Source organism: Rhipicephalus sanguineus, chromosome 7 (genome assembly GCF_013339695.2).
Source record: "Rhipicephalus sanguineus isolate Rsan-2018 chromosome 7, BIME_Rsan_1.4, whole genome shotgun sequence".
NCBI classification, from domain to species: domain Eukaryota; kingdom Metazoa; phylum Arthropoda; class Arachnida; order Ixodida; family Ixodidae; genus Rhipicephalus; species Rhipicephalus sanguineus.
In genome coordinates this window covers 88445035-88460175 of record NC_051182.1, presented here as the reverse complement: position 1 = coordinate 88460175, position 15141 = coordinate 88445035, and the positions used below count along the sequence as shown (strand labels likewise).

General features: G+C 45.5%; 1 protein-coding gene across 1 annotated transcript in view; it reads right to left on the bottom strand.

Annotated features, from left to right (window-relative positions):
- Nucleotides 1-723: 723 nt before the first annotated feature.
- Nucleotides 724-15141, bottom strand: part of LOC119399582 (L-sorbose 1-dehydrogenase) — a 31263-nt gene continuing 16845 nt past the window's right edge. The window contains exons 5-11 of the mRNA XM_037666385.2: nucleotides 13271-13395; nucleotides 12860-13027; nucleotides 10208-10355; nucleotides 9409-9569; nucleotides 7652-7829; nucleotides 2080-2302; nucleotides 724-937 (exon numbers count right to left, since the gene is read on the bottom strand). Coding sequence (XP_037522313.1) covers nucleotides 802-937; nucleotides 2080-2302; nucleotides 7652-7829; nucleotides 9409-9569; nucleotides 10208-10355; nucleotides 12860-13027; nucleotides 13271-13395 — 1139 coding nt within the window. The 3' untranslated portion in view covers nucleotides 724-801. The remainder of the gene's footprint in view (nucleotides 938-2079; nucleotides 2303-7651; nucleotides 7830-9408; nucleotides 9570-10207; nucleotides 10356-12859; nucleotides 13028-13270; nucleotides 13396-15141) is intronic.

Genomic DNA, 15141 nt, shown 5'->3' with positions numbered 1-15141 from the left:
GCTCCATGGCTGGAGGCGTCCGTGCACCTTGCTCGGACAGTGTGAACGTGACCCTCGCTGGAGAGCTCCGCGCATGAACTCGAGGAGACCCCGTGCAGCGGTGTTTTTAACGGACACGAGGGGCGGGTCTGAAGAGAGGCAAATTTCGAGACGCACCGAGTGCGCATCGTGATTAAACGAACTGTTTTTACCCAGTCTAAGTTTTCCCTAATCAGCGACATACGAGAGCCGGCTTTCTCGGTTCGCACCGGAGAAAGGGGCACCCGTACGTCATTTGACGACCTTGCTGTTCGTTGTATTAACGAGCACTGCGAGCATAGCTGTCAGAGACGGCACCTGGCACTGCGCGGCATGGCTGTAGGTGGTCAAAATGATATTGCAGCCCATCACAATTTCTATGGCAGCTCCTATTTTCCTTAATAAACGTATAACTATATTGCTGCAATATTCTGGTAAAGTCTGTAAACGGTAGTAAAAAAATTTAGCTCGCTACGTCCTTGGCTAGCAGAAGTCGCAGGCTCTCCTCATCGCAATTACCTTAAGCTAAATATTTGGTAGACGCCCGCACTTAGAGTTGTTGCAGTGTTTTTACTACTAATGCGGATTTTTTTCGACTCCAGAATCAGATACATACATCGAAAAGAAGCTTGTCGAACATGTGTAGAGCAGAAAACGAAGCGGGGTCATCGCAAATTCTTGCGGGGTCATCGCAAATAATTTTTATTTGAGTATCTAGCGGGCATTGCTATATTGTTGCATTGGTGGCCAGCTGATGACAACACTTGAGCCATCGGGACGCACTCAGTTATGGTCCTCTATGATAATGGCTGCTGCCTTGCTGCCAATCATCATGCTTGGAGAGTTGGTGTGGCCGCTCACTATATCCGGCATCACGGAAGCATCGGCCACACGGAGACCCGCCACTTCACCACGGACCCTGCGCAAGTAAAATGTTGGAATCACCACCAACTCTCAAACTATGGGCATATGTTTGCTCTCGGAGTCAACGAAAGCTACGAAATTTCTCTTCGGGCTGAATAGGTGTTATATAAAGAAATAAGATCAGTTTTGTGGCATAACGTGAAAATATTGTTAAACGAGCACATCTGCAGCGCCATCTAGCAGGAAGCCCGCAAAAGGTTAGCCCAGTATAATTTTTCGACACTGCTGTTGAGGTTACCTCAATGCTCGCTCCCAAGCTACTCGCGTATGCGTGTGATTTGAGCATATCAAGCGTATGCAGAAACGACATTCCTTCTTGCAAGACTAGTCCACGCGCAAAAAGATAACAGTCACTGTCCTTCCTGTATGGTTGTTTTTGAAGGCGGGTGCATATCTTTCAAGGAATTTAGTTCTACATCCGACTGACCTGGAAAAGGAATTACATAATCAGCAAATGCGAAAACTTACAAAATACCAAATGTACAGTTACAAAGACAATACCTACTGAATACCGCAGTGAGGTCGTAAAAGTAAAAAAAAAACAATGTTTATATTTCACTGTGTAAATATGAATTATGTTGCATGACTAAGGAGACTGAACGGGTGAAAAGACTAAGATTACGCTAAAATATAACGTGACTCATGTATAAATAATTGAGAACCTCTGGGCGTTTATGGGGCTCAATCACAATATGATTATGAGGCACGCCGTAGTGGAGGGCTCCGGAAATTTAGACCACCTGGTGTTTCCTAAACATACGTATAAATAATATAAAATACTATGTTGGATTCGCAGCCTCAACATATAAATAAATATGTTGGATCCCCACACTCGAGGTCTGTACAGGCTGACCTCAGAGTACTGCGAGGATTACTTGCTTTGCTTGGCACACGGCCGCTCAAGAAATAGTAACCTTATATCAAACCTTTGCTGGTGAAGACTTCATCACAATAACTTAATAATATAGTTGGAGCTGGCACAAAAGAATTAGATGCGAGATGTTGCAACAGTGGTCAGAGCAACTGGGCACTGATTTGAGCGTCGGACCACGCCATACACGCCTACGGACTGTCTACGCGATCAGACTATTCGCGTGAATCTAGCTTCAGCAAAATGTCGCTGCTTGCGCGTAGTACCTCAGGCGTTCGTCCACTACAGCCTCAGGGTGAGTGCCCATGGCGACGGTACAGCAAACGTGCCACACCGGCTGTCCGAGGTGTCGGAACAAGCATTCGATGTACTCTTCACTCCACCGCAGTCCTGCCTCAGCACACGAAGCAAAAGTGACGTTCCAGGGCTTGGCGCCGATGCTCTTCATAGCATTCGTGTTCAGGATGCGGTCCATGAACTTCTTTGTGCCTGCGAGAGAGACTCTTAAATAGTATCCCAAGTTTAACTTGCCTTGAGGTCTTGTTCTTTACTAAAAAAAAGTCACAGTTTCACCGCAAGGGCGAAGCAATGAATGCGATAGCAACAAATTGTAGTGTTACACGAAGTCAGGCTGGCAGTTAACTGTTTTGTATCCGATCTCGCGGAACTACAACACCATGGTGTAAAAAAATACGGCCGCTCCAGGGAGCGATGCTCTCCGCATTGTCACTTCGCGTTGAGCGCGCAGCACGTAGAAGGGTATACGAGCCGCCCGCCCCGCTGTGATGGCTTTCGAGATAGCGCGCGTGCCAGCGATCGCGACTGCGCCCTTAGATTCAAAGTTGCTCCTCGCGCGACACTACCCCCCCTCACGTCTTCTGGTCTTTTAGGGCTCGTTAAAAACTGGCGGGGCGTTTCCAGTCTGCTTAGACTGCAGGCTTCCCGAGCGGGGTGATGTTATCGCATGCACCTTGGCCGGCTCATTTGAACTCTCCTTCGGCCGCGTTCGTCGCTGCCTTCGCGCGCTTTTACCCGCGGTAGAACACCTAATTCTCGGGGGGATCCTATCAATTTGGACTTCAAACGGAAGGACATGACGGCGACGGCAACGGCAAAAACCCTTCGAGACTGTCCATATAATTGCTATCGCAATAAAATGGTGTGGCATATGACTACAACGGGTGCGGACAGCAAATCAGTGGATGTGTCCAGGTTGGATCGCACGCTAGGTGGCGGCCGCTATTGCAGATTATGGTAAAATTTAGTGTAGGCGCAGGTTTTATAGCCATAGCATCGCTCTATAAGTCAGCTTCTCGAAACAAATTGTTCGCTTAAAACTATGTGTAAATTTTGGCCGCAAGAAACATTTTACCGCCAGTATCGGAAATTTTTAACTTTGAGCGCACCTAGCGAAAGAACGGTGCCCTCCTTGGTCCAAATTTTTATTTCCCTCAAAGAGCAAGTGAAATTCGGGGTTATGAGTATTCTATTTCTCTTTGCTGTGGAGGGACTTCTGATGAAAAAAAAATAAACATTGTAAACTGCAAGGAATACCTGTATTTCAGGAATTATCACTGCAGACAAGTTAAGCTGAGAATAAGAAAACTGTGCATATTGACTGATATCCGAACTTTCTTTAGAAAACAAATTGTGGTTTTCACGCTCCCCGTTATATTTCAAAATTGTGCTGGAACGTATGCGGTTTACCGAAAAACGCCGAACTTTGGAAATAGTTCTCAAAAAGGCCATTTTTAATTTTTTAAAGCTCTGCAATTGAATGATTTTGTTTTAAAAATGCAATACTTGAGTTCATAACAAGTTATAATGCATCAAATATGACCAACTGTGCTGCAAATTGGATAACAGTTATTCCAAACAACTGTACGGGACATAATAATGAAGCAGCCGTTCCAAAACAAGAAATGCGCAGCCAGGTGGCATGGTGCAGCAAGGTTTGTCTTGTTTTTGAAGTTATCTTAAAGTTGGTTGGCAAGCTTGAGTATAGGCGGCCGCTCAATATTGCAGGCCCCCAGTGCCGCTTCGATCGCGGTCAAGCTAGGCTTGCGCGTGAAAACGGCGCTCAATTGGCGAATGAAATAAGGAATGTGTGAATCAACAGTACCAGCTGTTAATTGCGCAGCCAGGTGGCACGGCGCAGCAAGGTTTGTCTTGTTTTTGAAGTTATCTTAAAGTTGGTTGGAAAAGCTTGAGTATAGGCGGCCGCTCGATGTTGCAGGCGCCCAGTGCCGCTTCGATTGCGGGCAAGCTAGGCTTGCGCGTGAAAACGGCGCTCAATTGGCGAATGAAATGAGGAATGTGTGAATAAAAAGTACCAGCTGTTAATTGAGGCTATCGGGCAGCACAAAATTAGTGCGATGTCATGCCATTGCGACAATCAAATAAGTAGCTGTGGCGAGATCAGGAAATTTGTACAGCCAAACGCACTTCATGAACTTCGAAGGTGGGTTCTGTTTTTGCAAGCAGCACACAACTCTGCCAGCATATTTTTTGCGTTGGTAGCATCAACATCAATGATTACTACGCTTGGATATTTACCGGTTATGTTATTTACGGTTGATGGTCACAGATTACTTGCAAAACTTGGGGGATGACTCACGAAGACGTTGTGTACATATTTATAAAAGACACCCAATGGAATGGCTCTCTTCTAAACCTCTTGCTCAGTATTTTTTTTTATATTCGGCCGTCTCTAAATCAGTTATATGTAACGGCATAAAAAGACCTAAAGTCCCTATTAACAATAGGCATTCCATTGCTTCCAGCACACCCCGATCCTCTTTTTGCATTTTCTAGATCTTGGGAAGCCTAAATGAGCCGAATGCACGGCGCCCAGCCGCATGACCACCATTTTCTTGGATCTCGGTAACGAACAGTGGAAGGACGCTGTCTTCAGCCGGTCTATAAAATGTAGCTCGTCTTTCTCGCTCGAGTGGTTATTCAGGTAGCGTGAATCTTTGTGTTAGAGAAAGGAAGATTTAGGTACTCTAGGTAAAATCAGCTTGATTACGGCAGCCTCGCACTGGTAGTGCCAGGCCTGCAAGAACCGCTGAGCTGTGCGGCCTTCCTTAGCATACCAGCCAAGCCTAGCCCAGAAATAGTCAGTTAAGGCTATAGATATAGCCGCATGAGCATAGAGGTGCAGTTGAGCCTTAGTAAATGAAGGTGAGACTAGCAAAGCCAAGTTAAGCCTGTCTCCCAATATTTCTCTCTCTTTCTATTGGTTTCTCTCTGTTTCTATTTTCTTTCTTGCTATTTCTCTACCTTTTCTCGTTCTGTCGCCCATAGCAACGCAGTCATATGGTTCCAATAAATGCTTGTTCTGCTAGCGTGCCTGGAGCGCCAGGGTCACCTAGATTGGGGGTCACAGGGTCAACTAGATTGGCTGCATGCATCTAAGGCTTTGGAGCCTCTTTTCGAAGTAGGCTGGCCGGTCTATCTTTGGAAGCAACAAAGGTGACGCAACCAAGGACCGCTGGCCAAGCTTCTACACCACGTTTTGTTCAAGTGCATAACGTTTTACCCTTGTGCTGATAACCATGTAGGGAATCATTCGCTTTTCCTTGCAACGATGGCGCATCAGATGTGGTTGTGCCACAACAGAAACGAACACGCATTTGCTCTCGGAATTTATAAAAAAAAATAATAATAATAATAATTTATTCCCACCAATACAGTGTTCATGGAGGGAGTAAGAAAAAAAGCGACTAGCCACTTGACTAAGTTCCCACACCCCAGTTACATCAGGCAGAAGTAGTGGTGGCGACAGAATACATAAAATGTAGCAATACCTGGCCCTAGTTATACAAAATATAGTGATATACATAAACTTGAGTGATCTGAAATGGAGGAAATACAGGTTATATACACTCTTAATATAGCAATAGACGAATATGTTCCACGCAGTGGATTTCAGTCAACCATACGCGAACCATACACAGCCCTGAATGATCAGCTAAATTGTACCCACTACAGTCTAAGAAAAATAAAATCGAGTATTTCGGGAGTATTTCTGCTACACAACTGCAATCGTCATCCACCTCTTGTAGTTTCCTCGCGTTATCACCGCGGTCACGGCACAGTCACGAACGGCGCGCGCGTTATCAGCGTGACATAGCATTCTTGATAGGAAAGTGACGAGAGCCGGGCTTTGAAGAAAGGCAACGCTATTAAGCCAGATGATTATTGTTGTGTGGCCGAAATACTCCCCGAATACTCGATTTTTTCTTAGAGTGTATAGCAAAGCATGAGCCACACGCAGCTGCGTCGATGAACTTGCGCACGGGCAGGTCACTGCGGTACACTTTACGAGCAACCATAAACACACCTTTTAAACAGGTGGATTTGGGTGTGTTCCTTAAGCGATACTCAATGCTGAGGGCAGCACTTGTAGAACAACCTTTTATTTTGCGCCATTTTTTTTTCACTTGCCGCCTTGAACCACGGAAACGTCATGCCAGCAGCAAAGAGGTATTAGTCTAAAATGCACATTACGCACCGTCGACTGCTCGTGGAAGGCTGCAATTGAGTTCACTGTGTCTTCAAAGGATGTTGACGGCTCGCAGCGTTACTTTAGAAAGTCCCCTAAATTAGATACCACGTGACTATTATGATCCCTTCTTGAATCGCTGAAAACATTCCGTTCGCATAACACAAACCTTTCGTTAAGGATGATTTGTTATGATGATGATGATGATGCAAACTTTATTGGGGTCCAGAGAGAGATTGTTATGCTCGCAATGTTTTCAGCGATTTAAGAGGGGACAATATTAATCACGTGGCATCTCAATTATGAGACTTTCAGGAGAGACCAGGTAAATTTTAGCACATTTCTACGTTCCTAACCTGCCAAAGAACTTAAGTTGGTTTACTGCGCAATCAAAGCGCAATCACTACTGAGACGCGGACGGAGGAGCCAGCCGCCGACATAGCGTGCACACGTCGCTAGTTCAGCGGTTTATTCGTTGTGTAGACCCCTCTCGAAGAAATCGTGTAGCGGCATTGAGAGCGCTTATTTCCGAGGCAAAACGCATACAGAATGGTCAGAAATATATCGTTGGCACTATAGAAACTGCAGCAGAGGTAGAGAAGAATTTTAAGACTACGGTGCCTCTCAACCGAAAGACTCATCTTTGCAAACACTGAACTGCATCAACAGGTACCAGGTGAGTAAAGAAAGGGCGTTGGTGCGGAATAATCAGCACTTGCTTCACATGTTGTAGTGTATTAAGGATCTGAGCAGTGAATGGAGCTGGTAATTTCTGAATAAGGTTGGTAAAATCTGAGTGAAGGGGAATGAGAGAGCATGAGAGCTAAACCGCTTGTAAATGCCTAAAAGTGAATTAAGTGTGAAATGAAAGATACTATACACGTTATTTAAGGGAACCAAACGTGAATTCACCATCAATGAAATGAAGACGCAAATCAAATGATAATAGTTACCTAGGCGATGACGTCGAGGCATGTAAAACCAGTGGCTATGCTGATAGACCGAAAGAGAAGAAAGGCAACAAGTAATACGTAGTAACAATGTAATCGAGTGAGAAAGTAATTTAATGAGTGGTTCGTGAAAATATATAGCTCTTCACCCGTGATCTCGTTGCCATTAGTTAGAGACTTGCCATTTTTGTCTGCTCTGTTCAGTGAAGCTTCGTGCTTCGGCCATTCCCAAGCTGTGCTTATAACCATGTATAACTGAGGTATGGTAGCCTTCTTTGTCCTACTCGTTAGCAATAAGCCAATCAACTCACACAATGTTCACTCCTTTCGTAATGTGTGCGATTCACATGGATCAGAAAGCAGACTAGGTGTGACCCTTACCTTGCGCAGCGACCTTGATGTCGTCGGGGTGAGTGAAAAAGCCTTCGTCAATGTCAGGATATTCGTTGGGGTCTGTTGAGCGCAGCGTGATGGAGCCGCGAGACTTGGGTCGGTTGAGAATTGCCGATGCTCGAAAGCCCGGTTGACCGTTCGCAGGTCCAATATAGTTGTCAAACGCCTGCATGGAAAAGCTGCTCTAGAGATAATTGACGACATAACCACTTTAAAGATCTGCTTCCCCTCGCGAAGCCCTTTTCTTGTTCGGAGCACATGGGCTACGCAAGATATACAAGGAGCGGGAAGGGAATTTATTAGATGACTCAAAAAAAGACATGTGTGCAAGAGTAATTTCCTCAGGCACCTATTTTCTGTGGTTCCTGCGTATGGTATTGCGCTTAATTTAGGTTAAGCGGAAGTTTGCGGGTTTGATAGGATCTTTCGTGCAGGTGTACATAAGGCAATCTGACGTGTTGGTGTTGTATTCAGCTCTAATAAGTGCAGGGTCGTCTAAACTTTGTATGAATACAAAATGAATAAGGCTTTTACACGCGTTAGCTTTGGTACGTTCTAGCAACCACCAGGTCGACCTGAGGTTGAGTTCAATCTTGACAAATGCCAGGTTAACAGGACTTCGCAGGTGATGTCTAGACTCCAGGAAACGTTCACAGTGACTACGACGAGGGGCTTCGTGTCCAAACGCTTTGGTGGTGTTCATAATCTACGCGTAGGGAGTTTCTTCAGTCACGGACACCAAAACCGCAGGTTGCTTAAGATGAAGTGCGAGTGTAACCGCCGTCATGTTGTACCAGCGGCCACCTTTTGTGAGGAGAGATGATACAAGAAATTTGTCTTTCCATGAGCCCTTGCTTGTAAATATTACGCAGTTTCATTGGCATTTATCATTGAAGCACGAAAAATTTCTCAGACAGCACAAGATTGGAATGACCTTTCCGATGTGTGCCCCTACAGTATCATCAACTTCAAGGGAGCGATAAAGCATCGACACATTGAAACCTATTGTAATAGCTCACCCCTCATGTAAAAGAACTTGACACTGGGATATTGAGGTATTGAAAAGCAATGAATATTTTGAGCAATATTTGGTTTAGGCGATCCCCACTTGTAAGCAACATCGGAACGGAGCCTCGACAAGAGGCTGCAGTTTTTAACCCAACAAGTGATGTACGGAATACGCTACAAGTATTCTGAAGAAGCTTTTCCCAAAGCCGTATCAGGAGACAAGCGAAAGTACTGCACGACAAGAGACATGTTGGGGTCGATACAAGATATTGACCATCGAATGTGGTTCGAGAATTGATATGAGCGAGGTACGCAGCTCCCCAATATGAGAGGCAACAAGCTATGGTCTAGGCGCACCTGGCCCCTACCGAAACCTCATTCCAGTAATTCCATATATTTCTGTAAGTTTATAGAAATATGCGAAATATATATGAATTCCTTAGGGAAACATACGGAATTATTGGATTGGTATTTGGTAGACGAAGCGTTTCAGTGGGGTGGGGACACATGGAGTAAGGCACCCCGCTTTAGAAGCATAACTCTGGCGTTACGCTGAAGCTTCAAGTCAACAGGTTGATGTTCTGAAAATAGAAATCTTGAAAATGTTAGAACATCCCATACGGCACTGAGTCTGAGCTCGTGCAGGATTAATTAAAGCTGCACGCCCGCAAGGGGAAAATAAAATGTTGGTTTTGAGAATGCCATAAAGGATTTCGTTCTCGTGATTAGAGACTCACCTGTGGCAGTAGCCCCGTGTCCACCATCGATGCCTTTAATAAATCACTGGCTGGTGTTGCTGACAATACAGTCACCTCGATGTCTGGGATTTCCGCATCTGCCGCATAGTCACTGTGCAGGAACTGCAGGAATTCACCGCCGGCTGGTATTGATATCGTTCCTGCCGCAAAAGGTTGAGAAGGCACAAACAACATGAACATTCTTGTGGAAGATAACTGCTCAGAATAAGCATATCTTGCAAGTGTCACTGTAGGGATGGCTGTCAGATAACTTGCCGCAATTCTATTCCGCTTCCTGCCTTCCACGAAAGTCACGAAACGGAATGGAAATGATGTATTCGCGGCATGTATTCCTGTTCTTTACGCTAGAGAAAGCTTGAATAAATAATGAACTTTAGATATTTGCTTTAATCCTGATGTAAGACGAAATGCTGGATGAACATTACGGGAACGTGTTGACTATTAATGGTAATAAACTTAGGACCAAACGAATAAACAGAGGACCAAAGAGACAAAAGAGGCCAGCGCAGGTGAGAAGTGCCTCCAATATGGGCACAACGCCTGCTAATCTCACGTAAGAAAAGTTTACAATAGTAAATTAGCTATCATGAACCAGAAAATGCTTACAGATGCGGGAGATAGCATTTCGACACAGCTTTGACAGGAGCGACATAGACAACGTAAGCTGCCTTTTCTAGACCCCTGCTTAAAAGATTGTAAGTGCGTGAAAGCACAGGACATCATGGCTCCGGTCGCAGTTTAATCAATATGTCACGAGTCTCGGGGCCTGCTTACTTACCGGTTCGGTTGCGCGCATACTGCGCTATGTCGTCCAAGCTAAAGGGAGGAATTCCGGCATTGACGTCAGTCTTGACGGGAACGCCAATCAAGAGACCCACGTGATCCTGCAGGTTGCGTCCCACTGGAAGGTCGGCGACGACCGGAATCTACGCAGTGTTGTGGTGTTGGTCGTTGTAAGAAGTTGACCATCAACACATGAATATCTGACGGCCTTTTATGTGGACATCACCCGTCTACCACACGTACAGGTCAAGAAATTTAATCATAACGCAACCCTCTTTCTTCGTCGTAGTAGAGATCAAAATCATTATACACTACAAAAAAAATTAGAGTGTCGTTTTGCCCTACAACACTAATCCCCTCATTACCTTGAGTTTTGCTCGTTGAAAACTCTGCACTCACCCCTTTTCTTTAAAAAATGGTGTGTCACGCTGAGAGCGCCCAGGCCGTTCGTGACCTGTAGGTGCCGGGCGCGCGGCAGTATTGCAAGGAAAGAGACCAATTATAGTTTTGGGGCAAAACTACGCCCCGATTACGATGCAACATCAAAGCGGTTAGTTGATAATGCAGCCACATCTATTTATTTGCCTGAAAATTTCAGACAATCGCTGGGCCAGGTAAAGCGTGCTGACTGTCAGAAAAAGACAAATCGGTCGTCTCGATCTCTACTTTCAGTCACTCGCAGGCAGGGTCGATCCCAGCTGCAGCAGTCGCATTTTGATGGAGGCGACATGATAGCGGCATTGTTTTATTTTTCTTGCCAAGAACCCCCCCCACTTCCCACCTCTAATTTGAAATGCGGCCCCCGGGGTGTCGACTACATGCAACATGGCCCTCCGCCTAAAAATGTTGCCGACCCCTGCCCTTGATAATGGTTTCACTGTTGACTGTTGTACGTGGATTTCAGTAAAGCCATTGATTTAGTCCCTCATTCTAAATCTAAATTCAGAGCTGTCTGCCGAAGTAGCGGGAATATTCAGCTTTTTCTCGTGTCTCGTGGTCTCAAAAATTTTGGCGCTTATTGTACGCGTCATTTGCCAGGAAAAAAGAGCTGTTACGATGTTAAATACTTGCATTGGCGAAAGTTCTCGAGCACGAATACCTTGGTGTTCATTTACCTCACATTTATGCTGGCGTCTTCATATAGTTTACATTACCAGAAAGTCTTACAGAGTGCTGGATTGTTTTTGCAGAAATGCCAAGTTGCCGCTTACAGCTATAAAGCCCTTGTGAGAGCCCAAAATTGATCAGTTCTGGAATATGCTTGTCACGTCTTGGACCTTTGGCGGCAGGTGGCCATACATGAGGCCCATAGGATCCAGAACTTTGCTGTGCGATTTGTTCATGCCAATTGTAACCGCAATTTTAGTATTTCCATTGATAAAGATAACCTCATACGGAAATCATTTCATCAGGGAATAAGATATTTAGAGTTAAATTTCTCCACAGTATCTTTCATAACAAAACTGGTATTAATCGCGAGCCGTGTGTCCTTCCCGATTACGTCTCACCGCGTCTTGATCACGCCTCTAAATTCAAAGCGTCAACATGCAAAATAAACCGAATCAGGATGGCTTTGTTCCCCAAAACAGTTCGCGAATGGTATAAGCTGCCTCATCGTATTGCTAGGATTAACCCTGATGCATTTTCTACTTCTTGCAGGAAGTCCACTGATATGAAGACCGTTTTCTTAAACCCTCTAAATAGTCTTAGCTGTGTTCTTTTTGTTCCGGAACCAGTGTTTCCCTTTCTTTTTTATTAGGGGCGAAGCTCCTTAAGGCGGCACCCGTTCGTCCCTCGTAGTCGTAGTCGTAGTAGTCGTAGTCGTAGTGCGTAATCAGTCTTACGCTTTGACCTCCAAGATGGTGCCGGTGGGAGATTTTTCCTGTGCGTTGTTGAACAATAAAAAATTCGCAGCGTTAGCCAAAAGCCGACTTCTTCTGTCGCTCATTCCCATTAGCAGCCATTCTTTACCTCCAAGGTAGTGTCTGGTGAGATTTCTCGTGTGCGTGATTAAACAAAAAAAAATTTTGTTCAAAACGCCGTTGATTGATGAAATAAACCAACGAAAGACGGCAGATGTTTTGTAAAAGGAAAACGAAAGAACGCCAGATGTTTCTAAAGCAAAACGAAAAGACGCCAGCTGCTTAACGAAAGACGCCAGATGTTTTCTAAAGCAATGGTTTTCTAAACAATGAAAATTCACAGCGCACATGTAAAATAAAAGTGAGCTGCAAGTCGTCATAACTCATCGAACCTTTAGTATAAACGCGCCCGATCTCACGTCGGTGATGATGTACTGGGCAGAATTCACGGAATATTCACGGTTTACCGATGAACCTCCGCAGCTTCGCCCACTCATCATCATTCACTCCGTGGATATGCTGTTTTTGTTGCATATCTGGCTGCTTCTTTGCTGTTTTGTTTTTACTTTTCCCCTGCTTTTATTGATTGTATTCTCGCTGTCTACATATATAAATTAATGCCACGTCAAAAGCACAGAACAGACCGCTGTAGCATAAGGTTTAACACAATACACGTTGATGGTTCAATTAAGGTCCGACAATGTGCTGTCCAGATTACATGCATCAAGAACTGGCCGTGTTATATTTCGTAAACACGTTGCGTGTAGGCTAAGCGCAATGCCTACCTGTAGCCGCTCCAACTGCTCTCTGGGCCCGACGCCCGAGAGCAGCAAGAGCTGAGTGGACCCAATGGTTCCTGCCGACATGATCACCTCTCGCCCTGCTGACACGTTCTGCTGCTTGCCATACCTTGTGAATGTCACGCCTACAGCACGCTTGCCATCGAAGTTCACCTGCAATGCCATACCGAACCACGAGCGGAACTGATCACGCATAATCGGACAACGACACTGCAACATGGTTAACAACGAATACTGCCCCTTCACGATCAACGCGCAAATTAAGGTTTCTGCGCCGATATTCGGCTGAGACTCTCTGAATATGAATTACGCAATGCGCATGAATTACACAAATTTAGCGCAGGAAGACTCCTGCAAAGAGTAGTGCAAACCGCAGAATTGTCGCTGCTAGTATACCTTGGAGACTTGGCTGTACAGGGCGACGTGCAGGTTTTTCCGCGTACTGACGACGGGCTGGATGAAGGCCTTGCTTGCGCTGACGCGCTCGCCATCAGCCACGTTGGTTTGTAGTCGAGAACAGCCTGTGCACGGATAGAGTGCATACGACCTGTCAGAGTTTTAGATTTTAGATGCGAAGCATCGTATGGCGGAGTTCAATCCGGTGTGCTGCGTTACCACCCTTACTGCGCATGCGCAAGCCCTCTCCATACACCTCCTCTCCACTCCCGCGCCCCCTCTACTCACCCTCTCTCTCTCCACTCCCACTTTCCCTCTTCACTCCCCTTTTGAAACGCGGGCTCGACATGCCGAAACTGCTTTGCATCGCCTCCCGGGACCCTTTAGCGGGAGATGGTTTAATTTTAGCCTGCAGCTTCCAATTGGAGCACTTGAGTGCACTGACAAGCTGGTTTGTGGGTATTCCTAATAAACTGTTGCACAGATAGAACATCTGTTTCCTTTCCTGCTTCCTCTTTCCGCTAAGCTTCAATTGAAGGGCAGATGAGAAAGACCTCAGCCCCTTTGCCCACGTGAGAGCTGAAGTCGACAAAGGTAGTTCGACAAAGTATTCATTACAATGATAAAGCATAGAGTAGTAGCGCACTTGGTCGAAGACAAATAGAAGCATTAATTTATACATACCCACAGATTATATGTATGAATGTATGTATGTATGTATGTATGTATGGATGGATTAAAAAGCGCACGTTACGTTTATTGCAGCACACCATTCACTGAGAGCTCGTAGCTTCTACGCTGGTAGTGAACACTATATTAAATTTGAACCATTTACAATGGTGGAAATGAGGCCTGAAAAGCTTTTAGTTCACGTTATCAGCGGCCTTCCACCTCCCCCCCCCCCCCGATCCGGTTCAAACAAATTACCATATATTGCCACGTGGTCGTGACGACGAAGGAAGCAGAATCCAAGGCGTTGAAAGTCGAGCTGTGTATTGGGTCAAGCTGTGCCCACCAAAGCAAGCGAATCGCATTGCAGAACGATAGCGGCAAGTATAGTCGTCGGTAGTCGAAAAAGTAATCGGCAGCGAAATGCGTCAGTTTTTATAGATGCGTCACAGTAAACTCTAGTGTTTTCACCGATGTGCGTACAATCTGGAAGGTGCTCAAACACACGGGTCCGACATGCAACGTTTGTACAACAGTAGGCGCCATTCGCGAGGCAAGCATGTAAGTTGAAGCTCGGCCTGCGCCGAGGAATAAAGCGCTTCACAAGAAATTGAAAAAAAAATTAAAGCCATTTCCACGTCTGCGAAATCTGTGTAAACAGCCGAGCTGGCAAACAAGCGCCAGCCCCTGGCGAGTACAGAGTGAGTTATTTCTTCTTCTTCTTCTTCCATCGTTCCTTCTTTCTTTATCTCTTTCTGTATCGCCCTGTCTCTATGTCCCTCCTTCTAACACTCGCATCACTCCTCCTCATCGTCATTTTTATTTTTCACCCTTTGCTATGTTATACACTGTACTGCACATGGCTATGCTATGATTTACCCTCTCACCTCCTCCTTTCCCTCCTCGTCAACCTTACATCAGTCCTCCTCACCCTTGGTTTACACTACTATGCCTGGTTATCAATGCTCTTTGTCAAACTACACTATACGAGGCTATGCAATGTGTAACCATCTCCTTTCTTTCCTAATCACCCTGACTTCCCTTTCTCACCGTGTTGCTATATTATACTATGCATGGCTAGCTAAGCTAGTAGCTGCTTGGCACAAACCCGCTTTCTGTAGAGTACACTCGCCGTGTTTTCTGCAACGAGGACCGGCACAACCTCAAGCTTTAATCAGCTCCGCTGTTAAAAGGCGGTCCAC